Source organism: Vipera ursinii (assembly GCF_947247035.1).
Source record: "Vipera ursinii genome assembly, chromosome: 7".
In the NCBI taxonomy this organism is placed as follows: Eukaryota; Metazoa; Chordata; class Lepidosauria; order Squamata; family Viperidae; genus Vipera; species Vipera ursinii.
Genome location: NC_139521.1, coordinates 4,111,750 through 4,124,217, shown reverse-complemented (window position 1 = coordinate 4,124,217; position 12,468 = coordinate 4,111,750). Strand labels below are relative to the sequence as shown.

Sequence of the window (12,468 nt, the reverse complement as noted above, 5' to 3'; positions counted from 1 at the left end):
TAAACCAGAACTGTTTTCGTTAGGAATATTAGGACATAATTATGAGAAGGAGAACGGAACATTTAATATTGCCTGTATTAACGGCAGTGAGAATTGTATTTGCCCAAACATTGGAAAAATCAAAACTTACCAACCGAAGAGGCATTAATCAAGAAAATCTTAGAAGGTGCAGAAATGGATAGATTGACGGTAGAGATGAAAGAGAAAGAAGATTCAGTTTACTTTAGAACATGGTTAGGAGAACGAACTAGAAGAAGAATGTTATGCATTGATCAGTTAGTACTGTCTATGATAACCAATCATACTTACTATTGTTATTATCTATTACTACATTAATTATTGTTGCCTAAACATATGTACCCGGGCAATACTCTGTTTGCTAAATATTGAAAATGTTACTGGGGGATAACCCCAATGTTGACCCCAACCCTGCTAATCCCAGCCTAAACCCCCAACCCCGACCCTATCTTATTCCTTCTTGTTGTTGGTTGCGAAGTCATGTCCGACCCATCGCGACCCTATGGACAACGTTCCTCCAGGCCTTCCTGTCCTCTACCATCTTCTGGAGTCCATTTAAGCTCACGCCTACTGCTTCAGTGACTCCATCCAGCCACCTCATTCTCTGTCGTCCCCTTCTTCTCTTGCCCTCCACCTTTCCCAGCGTTAGGCTCTTCTCCAGTGAGTCCTTCCTTCTCATTAGGTGGCCAAAGTATCTGAGTTTCCACTTCAGGATCTGGCCTTCTAAAGAGCAGTCAGGGTTGATCTCTAAGACTGACCGGTTTGATCTCCTTGCAGTCCAAGGGACTCGCAGGAGTCTTCTCCAGCACCGTAGTTCAAAAGCCTCAATTCTTTGGCGCTCAGCCTTTTTTATGGCTCTTATTCCTAACCCTATAAAATCCAATGAAATTCTTTTAAAAAAAAAAGAAAATAAAATAATTTGAGATCTGGGTTTTGCTTCAGGAGTGGGAGAAGCCCAGCACTGAGCAATTTGTGATGTTTTTTTCCTTTCGAAGGAGTGGCGGTATTGGAAGGCCCTATGTATGCTGTGGGAGGACACGATGGTTGGAGCTACCTGAATACGGTAGAAAGGTGGGATCCACAGGCCCGGCAGTGGAACTTTGTGGCTAGCATGTCAACTCCGAGGAGTACAGTGGGCGTAGCCGTACTAAGTGGAAAGTAAGTGTTGTTGTTGTTAGCTGCAAAGTCGTGTCCGACCCATTGCGACCCCCATGGACAATGTTCCTCCAGGCCTTCCTGTCTTCTACCATCTTCTGGAGTCCATTTAAGCTCATGCCTCCTGCTTCAGTGACTCCATCCAGCCACCTCATTCTCTGTCGTCCCCTTCTTCTCTTGCCCTCAATCTTTCCCAGCATGAGGCTCTTCTCCAGTGAGTCCTTCCTTCTCATCAGGTGGCCAATGAGATATAGATATAGATAGACATAGATATAGATATATAGATATAGATATGTTGTTGTCAGTTGCAAAGTCGTGTCCGACCCATCGCGACCGCATGGACAACGTTCCTCCAGGCCTTCCTGTCCTCCACCATCTTCTGGAGTCCCTTTAAGCTCATGCCTACTGCTTCAGTGATTCCATCCAGCCACCTCATTCTCTGTCATCCCCTTCTTCTTCTCTTGCCCTCCATCTTTCCCAGCATGAGGCTCTTCTCCAGTGAGTCCTTGCTTCTCATCAGGTGGCCAAAGAATTTGAGTTTCAGCTTCAGGATCTGGCCTTCTAAAGAGCAGTCAGGGTTGATCGTGTCTGATCAGTTTGATCGCCTTGCAGTCCAAGGGACTTGCAGGAGTCTTCTCCAGCACCATAGTTCAAAGGCCTTGAGTCTTTGGCGCTCAGCCTTTCTTATGGTCCAGCTTTCACTGCCATACATTGCAACTGGGAAGACCATAGCCTTGGCTATACGCACTTTTGTTGGCAGGGTGATGTCTCTGCTTTTCAGTGTGCTGTCTAGATTTGCCATGGCTTTCCTCCCCAAGAGCAAACGTCTTAATTTCTTGGCTGCAGTCCCCATCTGTGTTGATTGTGTAAGTAAGTTCAATAAGTACAGAGAACCAAAAGGAAGTGTAAGGCTTTCCGGTAGAGTCAGGTGGTCCTGGACTTACAGCCACAATTGAGCCCGTTGTTAAGCAAAGGCCTCACTTGACACACCCACGCCTGACCCATCCCAAGACCCTCCTTTGACACACTGAACCCCTTATTAGCAGAAGAACATTGACATCCCCTCAACTCCGCTGAAGACGTTACCCAGCCTGGTAACGAAACGTTCGGAAAGCAACCCACGAGCTGGGAGGACGAACCGTCACCCTCATTCTCCACCCTGGCTAAAAGCATTCACCGTCATTGCAAACCGAACATCACCTCTCTCTGACGTGTCCGTGTCCGTTTGCAGGCTCTACGCAATAGGCGGCCGAGATGGAAGCTCTTGTCTGAAGTCCGTAGAATGTTTCGACCCGCACACCAACAAGTGGACGCTCTGCGCTCAGATGTCAAAACGAAGAGGGGGTGTGGGAGTAACAACTTGGAATGGCTTCCTGTATGCTATCGGGGGTCACGACGCACCAGCTTCTAATCTGACATCCAGGCTGTCTGATTGTGTAGAGAGGTACTATCCCAATCAATCACTTAAACTTGAAGGCTTGGCGCAATCGTTTTGAGGGTGAACTTAACAGTTGTTGTTGTTTTAACCACCGAGTCGTGTCATACTCTTCGGTGGCTTTGTGGGTAAGTCCTCTCCATGCTACCTTGTCAAGCGTAGGCCTTTTTCGGTTGCGGGATGTTCCTCTTTGTGCAGATCGTCCCCATCTTGCAACCGTCCATTTAGTGACCATTCAAAGCTACGACGTCGCTGGGGGAAAAAAGGTGACTTGGGACGGCGTTTCACACTTAACGACCCTCGTAGCATCCTCTCGGTCGTGGGGTTAAAATTTGGAACGCTTGGTGACCGGTTCGCCTTTGGGTCGGTTACGGTGTCCCAGGATCACGCGATTGACTTTTACGAGCTCGTGACGGCAAAGCCAGATTCGCGGAACAACCATCTTACTAACTTAACAGCTGTTGTGATTCCCTTAACAGCTGTGGCAAGAAAACGCGTAAAATGGGGGCAAAATTGACTTAACAAATGTCTGACATAGCAAGAGAAATGTTGGGCTGCGTTGTGCTGGATTACCTGTATCAGCTTTGTATCAAGTCAGCATGTTCTCTGCTTGGCCCTTCTTCCGGTTCCACTAAGCCAGGGGTCTTCAAACATGGCCCTTTTATGACTTGTGGACTTCAACACGTGGCTGGCTGAGGAATTCTGGGAGTTGAAGTCCACAAGTCACAAAAGGGCCACGTTTGAAGACCCCTGCACTAAGCGTTCCTAGCATCCTTGCCTTCTCCAATCAATTTGCACGCAAGCCGGGGCCAAAATAAATCAGACGTCGTCTTAATGATTTTAGCATCTAGTGATGTGTCTGGTTTTATACAATTTTAACTCCTCTCCGTTTGGCTGTCCGTAGTGCAGGTAGATCCCTGGGACACAGCAACAGTCACAAATACAGTAGGAACCAGTAGCCAAATATCTGAAGTTTGATCAGCTGATGATGGCAATGCTACAAAGGTTGCAAGTGTGCAAAATGGTCCCCAGGTCACTTTTTCCAGTGTTGCTGTAACTTTGAATGGTCTCTGTTGTAAGTTGAGAACTACCTGTATAGTAAGGCCCTCATACCCACCTCGTGGGTTTTCCATAAAAGCCTCTTATGGCAGATTTCCAAAATATGCGGAATTAAGTTCTAGGTGTGTGTTTTCCTTCTTTTTAGCCTTATCTAAATCATAGGACGCTGCAACCGTCCTAAATATGAATCAGTTGTCAAGCATCTGAGTATTTATTACGTGACCAGAGGGAGGCTGAACAGTCGTAAGTGTGAAAGACAGTCATAAGTTCAGTGCCGTTGTAATTTCGAACGGTCAATAAACGAACTGTTGTAAACTGAGGAACTATTTGAACCCAAAGATTAAATGGGTTATGTCGTTAAACTACGTGTACTCAAAGATTTATCTGCCTTGAAAATAACCCAGATTAAAATTTATAGCCGAGATAAAACATCAGGAATTGACCACACGAAATGCTTTATGATATTTTGGGTTATGTCGTTAAAACCTTTTATAGTAATTTTTACGCAATAGACTCTTTTATAAAATTCACCCAATTTTCAATTCCAGAAGACTCCTGGATTTTGGACACCTTCTGTAAGTTAGGCCATTTTGAGATACACCTTGGTTCAAAGTTTTTTTGCCTTCCAACGATTCATCATTTTCACCCAATAAAAGGGTGACACACAGACAAACAGAGTTTTAGTATATAAACAATTTCCCCGGGGAAACTAGTAGGGTTTCAAGACCTTGCCTTTCACAAAAAAAATCAAAACAGGTTCCAGGGGAATCACATTGCAAAGGCAGACACATATTTTCCTGACAGTTCTTCAATTAAATAAAACAGAAACTTCTTCTTATTATTTTTTAATCAGATACGATCCCAAAACAGACATGTGGACTGCTGTTGCGTCAATGAGCATCAGCCGAGATGCAGTGGGTGTCTGCCTTCTGGGGGATAAGCTGTACGCCGTTGGAGGATATGATGGACAAGCCTACCTTAATACAGTAGAATCATATGACCCTCAGATAAATGAGTGGACACAGGTAATGTTGAGGCGAAGAGAGCTGACTAGCACACCTGAGATTGTGGGGTCTTTAATACTGTTTGAGCTTGGTTGTTTCCTTGCAGACATTTCATCGTCAAACTAGGTAACGTCATCAGTGCCCGAAGGGAGTGGGCAGGGTTTGAACTTGGCCCTTTGTTTCTTTTCATTTAAGAACCTTATTTTTAATTATCTTTGTTTCTTTTTAAAATTTGTGGTATCCTGTGACTGTACCTGGTGCTAGATTTTTTTCATTATTATTATTATTATTGGTCTTTGATCGTAAATGTTTTCTTTAACTGCGGAATCAAGCTTTCTGTTTGCTTTTTTTTTCAAATATGTGAGAAAGGGCATGGTATTAGTAGAAGGCAAAAAGTTTTCCACGTAGGTTTTCCACTGTAATTTAAATTTGAAATGCTTCCCTTTATTATTATTCCGACTGTGTAAATTCCGGACTAGGTTAATCTGACTCAGAAATGGAATATAAATTTATCAAGGATTTGAAGTCTAGCCTAGCGGGATAGATTTAATAAGAGGGGGTGGGGGGGAACCATCGCAGAAGGAGAAATGTTGTATTAAGAAAAACATTTCTGCAGAGTTGCTGTGAAATTGAAAATCATACAAATTCAGTAGCTGATAGTGATCATGATAGTAATGATTAAGCATGATCCAATTTGACAATTTCGGGAACTGAGGTTTGATGCCAGATCAGAGTTTCTGAGGTTGAACCTAGGTGAGCTCTAGATTCTAATTGGGCTTTAATTTGAACAAGGGCGGCCTTGCTTCTCACCTTCTCCAAAACATTTGTGAAATCTTATTGATAATTTTTGTCTCTGATTATTTTTTTTCCCCAAATTCTTTTGCTGTTTCAGGTTGCACCGTTGTGCCTTGGAAGAGCTGGGGCCTGCGTGGTGACTGTCAAACTCTAGGAGTGAAATAAATTGTCTCTTTCTGTAGACTGGGAATTTCACATCAAGTTACGACAGCATAAAAAAAAAACACGTAAGGTACCGTGTATCTTCACAAGGCAAAGAGACTGACCTTAAATCTATTTGTCTAAAAGATTTTTTTTTAAAGGACCAACATTGTGCACTTTAAAAAACAAAAAACGAGTAATGCAGTTTTTATGTACCCGTCTCTGTGTATCGGTAATGGAATACATTACAAATAGGAAGCGTGTAAGTACAGAAATCAGAAAAGAAAGGCAATCATTTTGATTGTTCTAGAGCAAGGGTCTTCAAACCTGGCCCTGTTATGACTTGTGGACTTCAACTCCCAGAATTCCTCAGCCAGCCACGTGTGGCTGGCTGAGGAATTCTGGGAGTTGAAGTCCACAAGTCATAACAGGGCCAGGTTTGAAGACCCCTGGCTGTCTAGAGGCCTGAAAGAAAGTTTTGGCCTCTAGCCACAGATCTGCAATTTCCTCTGTGTCCTTTTGCAAGATGCAAGAGGCAGTCTTGCTTTGTTCCAAATGCTCTTTATTTTATTGTTTGCTTTGTTTTCTTTCTGACATGGTACAACAAACCAAACGCAAAGGAAATAATCAAGTGTACTTCTTATTCGAGCAATGCTTTACCTCCGATGCCTATACAGGAAGTCCTTGGCTTAACGGCCGTAATTGTGCCCATTTTTTGTTGTCGTCAAGGGAGACGTTTTTGTTCAGCGAGTTTTGCCCCGCTTTACGACTTTTTCTCGCCGCCGCTGTCGAGCGAATCAGTGCCCTTGGTGAGTTGGTAACACGGTTGTTAAATGAGCCTGGCTTCCCCCATTGACTTTCTGTGTCAAGACGGTCGCAAAAGGAGAGCCATGTGACCTCGGGACCCTGCAACCGTCACAAATACGAGCCAGTTGCCAAACGTCTTCAGTTTTGATCACCTGACCGCGGGGATGCGGCAACGGTCATCAATGTGAAAAGTGGTCGTAAGTCGCTTTTTCTGTGCCCTTGTAACTTTCCGCAGTCACTAAATGAGCTGTTGTAAGTCCAGGACAACCTGTAGTTTGTCAGAGAGCTTTTGCATTTTTTCCCCTTTCAACCGAAGCCTTATTTTAATTATTGTCTTACGTTTGGAAATAGGTTACGGAGTGTATTTTTCAAGAACTTTCCATCACTGAGTACCCGGTGTCTTGTTAGGAAATTTTATGTACCCTAGAAAATAATCCTGCAATATCTTTCCAAACTGGGATTGTGTTGTCACTTTGTGGATCACTTCCTCAAAAAAGTTACAGTGAAAGAGAGGTTGATGAGCTGATTAAAAATGACTCGGATTATTATTATGTTATTCCAAAACATTCCAGGATTGTGGCAAACTTCAGCTGAGACTAAAAGAGACATTGCCACAGATATTATATAGGCATTTATAGTGTGTTATTCCAACAAACAAAACAAAAAATGGGTTTGGCCTAGTTACATTTCAGATGTTCAGTTACATTCCAAATCAAAGGCTATTCAAATTCCCTAAGATCAAATTCCTGTAGCTCAATTATTTCATACTGTAGCAGTTCTTCTGTGGAATCTTCTTAAGGTTTATATGTTTACGCTATTATGAAATATTTGGATGTTCCAACCTGCTTTCAGCTTTTTATATTTTCTTTTGTGCCTTTTTTTTTTTGTAAATGCGGCAGGTAGTCCTCGACTTAACGACCGCAACTGAGGCTGACATTTCCATTGCTAAGCAAGATAGTTGTTAAGTGAGCTGCGCTCCATTTTACGGCTCTTTTTGCCACAGTTGTATGAATTACACTTCAGTTCTTAAGGGCATCTGGCTTCCCCGTTGACCCTGCTTCCTCCATTTGACCCCGGGACGTGTAAATACATGCCAGTTGCCAAGCCCTCAAATTTTGATCACGTGATCGTGAGGATGTTGCAACTGATCTTTGGTCATTTTTTTTCACCGCCTTTGTTAAGTTCAAAGAGGCAGGCTGGGTTACCCTGAAGCAGTTTCTGCACGTGGCTCAAGTTACTCAGAAGTAGTCCCGTTCCGTCTCTTTTGATGACAAGGCCACTATTACTGCCTTCTGCACAAAGGCAAGAAGTGGTTTGAGGTCAAATGAAGCCAACACTAGTCCTAAAGACAAAGGCGAGGCCAATCCAGTAGGCCAGTGGTGGCGAACCTATGGCACACGTGCCACAGGTGGCACTCAGAGCCCTCTTTGTGGGCATGCGTGTCACCGCCCCAGTCCTAGGCCTTCAGCTGTGTTTTATAAAACCTTTTCGCTTTAGGCCTCCGCCGCCATGTGCAAAAAAAAAAGTTCAATCAATCAATCAATTTCAACTTCTCACAGGAAAAAAAAAAGACCTTGCAAAGTTGGAATTGATTAATTGAACTTTTTAGTCCCACCCAGTCTGCTGTTACCACCACGGCCACGCCCACTCAATGGGCTATGCCCACCCAATGGGCCACGCCCACCCAATGGGCCACGCCCACCCAGCACCTGACAATTCATAAGCGGGTTTTGGGTTGCAGTTTGGGCACTTGGTCTCTGAACAAGTACATTGTTCCCAGCAGCATCCCCCTCTGTTTGCTGTGCTATAAATAGCCAACTTCTGGTACAGCCCATCAAGAAGGGCGAGGCTGCCTCCTCGCGGGTAATCTGGCTGACCTTCGCTGCTCCTGCCTTTGCTCTGTTCTGCCTGTTCTTGGATCAGCTGCAGATCCTCTGAAAGGTCTCAGTTCTACTGATTTTTCATGCTAACAGTCATAAACTTTAAACCAGCTTCTGTATAACAAAGGGCAAGTTTGTCATTTTCTTCTTCCAAAACAGGAAACTTGCTTTTCCAAAATTTTGCATCTTGACACCGGTGAGATGATGCAATTTTACATTAGCATTCTGGTAACAAAAACACGAGGAAAACAACTCCGGTAGCATTTTAAGAGCAAGGCTCCCTCTCTTCAAAAATAATCAAAAGTACCTACAATTATTATTTTCACCTTTGGCAGTTTTCTTTGCATTTCAGATGAGTTTGCGGATGGCCTGTTTAAACTTTTAATATAATCGCCTACGGGAAAGAGCCTTTCAATGACTGGATATTTTGCAAAGACAAGATTTGCTCAGATTAATCCATTCTAGTTGGATATGTTTCATCTTGATAGCATTTTGCCTAAAATTTATAATTGGTTTGAACTTGAATCTTTTCATATTCCTTAAAAGTTGTATATTATATAGACCTCTATATAGGCTGCATATTTCTATCATTTCATAATGATTCTGCTGTCCTCAGGTTTTTTTTGCAGCTGGATCACAAGCATCATAGAAGAGTGTGCTGTCACGTCAGAACTATGTAATGCATATTGTGCTGCCACCATGTGGTTGTTTGGGGGAATTACAACATTATGCTAATGTGGTCAGCCAATCCCTCCCATTTTGTGACGTACTTCCTCCGTCTCCTTACCATGTGCCTTTACACCCCTCCCCTTTCTGGGAATGGACTTCCTTCTTCTTACCCTGAACGTTCTATCACTTCCTGCCACCATCTCACACCCGGTGGTCTCTACATGCACTCTCTCTCAAGGCAGGATCATTACTGTCTTTTGACTATTCTGACACTGACTGTTGTTTAATGATTTATCCCCTTGCTGAGACCCCTGTGCCTGGCCTGTATAGTGGATACTATCACTGTTAACAGCCTTTGCCAGATAGCAGAACTCATGAAATTACCTTTTAATCATCCAGAAGGACCTTTATTTGCATGTAGAGAAGATTACAGCAGACAAGGTGTGGTAGATGATGAAGTATTTCAAGGTCAAAAGACAGTAACGACCCACAGTGTCTGCATGTGTATCTGCCGGTTATGGAGGAAGAGAATCACCCAGGGAGAAGAAGGAGGAAGTCCATCCCAGAAAGGGGAGGGGTGTAAAGGCACATGGTAAGGAGACGGAGGAAGTACGTCACAAAATGGGAGGGATTGGTTGACCACATTAGCATAACTGAAGGGGTTTTAGCTTTTAATATTGTTTTAATTGTTGGGCTTAATTAATTTAATCTATTTTAATTTTATACTATTTTTATATTGTATTTTATGTTGCCCTGTAAACCGCCCTGAGTCCTTCGGGAATAGGGCGGTATAAAAATTTAATTAAATAAATAAATAAATAATTTTGTAATTCCCCCAAACAACTACATGGTGGGAGCACGATATGCATTACATAGTTCTGACGTGACAGCACAAAGAGGGTCTGTGAAGAAGTTTGACACAACATACTTTTGCCTCCTTTTGTCTACTATGCTGCCCACATTTATTTATTTATTCTACAGTTGCATTTGTGGTACTCTACAATGCTACTTTTAATTATTTCTTTTTGCTCTCCATTTTTTTTATTGAAAGGCATGTTACCATTAAAATACACGAACGAGGCATGTTGTAATGTCACTCATGTAATCTTCTGAACATATCACAATGTTTATAAAACGTTAACAGCAAACTGCAGCGATTCATTATTTTTTTATATTCTAACTTACACGGAAGCTTCCGTGTAGTCGCTGTATTGAGTAAATGCAGGGCAGTAATGGTATATCCCCCTTGTGCGCAGACGTTACACATTACAAAATTTGTTAACAGCCAAGCTTTGAAATGCCATACCTGACGGAATAGATAAAAAGAAATTTCTTGCAGAAAAATTGTCTTCTTATATTTTTTAACCGAAACCCCGACATTTTTAGAAATAGATGCAATCGCACTTAATAATGCTGTAGATATCCCTTTTCAGATAATCATCCTTATGAAGCAGGTCTGCAAAAGTGTTTATTTCTAAAGACTTGATGAAGTCTCAGTTATTGAAAACAGAGTAATTTTTCAATTCTTTTTTTTTGGCGGGGGGGGGGGGGAAACCCGCATTGTAGAATTAAAAATTAATCCAGTTTTAGGAAATTGTATTTTCTATCTAGGTAATCTTTTATTTTACATTGCGCGTGCTTAAACGACTGCGTGAATATTTTTTTTAGTGAAACTTATTCCAGTTAAGTGGAAACAAGGATTGTAGCTATATACTTTTTTTTTTGAAAAAAACTGAGTTATTGTTATGTTAAGTAAAATTTATAGACTGTCAAAAGGCGAGCACGTCCCATTGATTTGTTTTAACTTGGAAAAGTTAGGTTCAGATAAACGTTGAAATATGACGAAAAACATTTATTCACATGGCCTACAGGTATCTCTTGCCACTATTGATAACAAAGCGCGTAAGTCTTCCACTAGAAAGAGCTGCCCAAATTATGCCTGCAGAGGAGAGGAGACTTTTGCTGTTCAGAAAGAACATCAAGACTAAAGTTTGCTTCTGAGCATCTAGATAAAGACCGGGACCTCTGGAACAATTTGGTCTACAGACTCAACGATGATTTGGCCCTTTGGACCTCTTGGTGAGATCCAAAGACAGCATTCTATCAGAAGAACCCAATTACCAACAATAAAGGACGGCGATGGTTGAAATGATATGATTTGTGGCTGCTTTGGTGCATCGTGGACCAGGAGACACACATCCAAAAGGATTTTAGATATTTTTTTTTAGCACAGTTGGGTAAGAGACAGTAAGTCTGCTGTTTGCAAATACGAATCCAGCTTTTAATTCTTCCAAATTATCAGCAGCTTACTCTAGTTTTTAGAGATGGGACGCTTAGCTGGATGATGGCTAACCAACCCCATCCCTCACCAGATAGCTCAGATCAGAGGGCCAAAGGAAGGCACGGTCCCAGCTTCTGCAAAACCCAAGTAACATCCCAAGTAGCACCTGGAAATACATACAATCATCCAGCTTTCCGCTCTGAACACCGAAGGGAAAACTCTGCTTCCCTTTCAGAGAAAACGAATCTGCAGGAACTCTTGAGAGAGGCTAAAAGCATCTGTCCCTATTTTCCCAGAGACATTTTTTTAAAAAAAATTAATTTTAATTTTTAAGTCAAAAATTAAGCAAATTGCTTAACACTTAATTCCAGTTTCCGCACATCTGGAGTTTAAAAGTGTTTTACTCCATTTTCATGCTGCATTTTTTTTTAAAAAAAAAAGAAAGTCGGAGAGAGGTCCTTGCAGCATTGTTAAAATATTCACATACCTTAATTGGGTATCACCCATCATCTTTTTTATTTTTTCCAGGAAAAAGTAGGCTACTGAACGATTTTTAATCTGAGAGGTAACTACAAAGCAAAATTCTCATCTGCTTTCATTTTAAAGATTTATGTATATACATTTTTTTCCAGCAAAATAAGATGTACAGATTTTGGTTTCAGAAGTCACCGAGTGGCAATTTTTATACATGTTGCTTTCTGACTTTTATCAAGAGTAGACCTATTGACGGATTTCCAAGTAGACATCTTTTTAAATTTCCTCCTCTATTTTAGTTTAATGTAAGTTGTGATAAATGTACACATTGTTCATTTTATATTAAAAAACATCACTTTTTAAATATATATATACATATATACACACATATATATATATATATATTTGATTTTTTTAAATATAAACATCTTGATATTCGGTAAACTGTGTTGTCTGAGTTTACATTTACAAAGTAATCTATCGATTAATTTGTATATTCCCAAATCCACATTATAGCTTTGCTTGATTTTCTCTTCTTCCAACAATCTTCTCTTTGCAACCTAAATTAATACAATGCTTATTAATTTGATAAGGAACAATTAAATATAAAGGTTTTTTAATAAAATTTCTACCCATAATAATCTCATCGACATCATGCTTCTTTTCTATCACTTCTGAGTGGGTTTACTCCTGTGGTTTTCTTGGAAAATATTCTAAATCTAAGTGGAGTAAAAGCACCTATCATATTAA

The 12,468-nt window shown here is 41.3% G+C and overlaps 1 protein-coding gene across 2 annotated transcripts in view; it reads left to right on the top strand.

The window, feature by feature from the left end:
- Positions 1–6,988, top strand: part of KLHL5 (kelch like family member 5) — a 34,057-nt gene extending 27,069 nt beyond the window's left edge. Inside the window, exons 9-12 of one of the 2 annotated variants that reach the window (XM_083367915.1) lie at positions 1,014–1,176; positions 2,405–2,617; positions 4,521–4,692; positions 5,564–6,988. In XM_083367915.1, coding sequence (XP_083224041.1) covers positions 1,014–1,176; positions 2,405–2,617; positions 4,521–4,692; positions 5,564–5,620 — 605 coding nt within the window. In that variant the 3' untranslated portion in view covers positions 5,621–6,988. Of the gene's footprint in view, positions 1–1,013; positions 1,177–2,404; positions 2,618–4,520; positions 5,176–5,563 lie in introns of those variants that run through there. The other variant, XM_083367914.1, reaches the window with a different exon arrangement.
- The last annotated feature ends 5,480 nt before the right edge of the window (positions 6,989–12,468 follow it).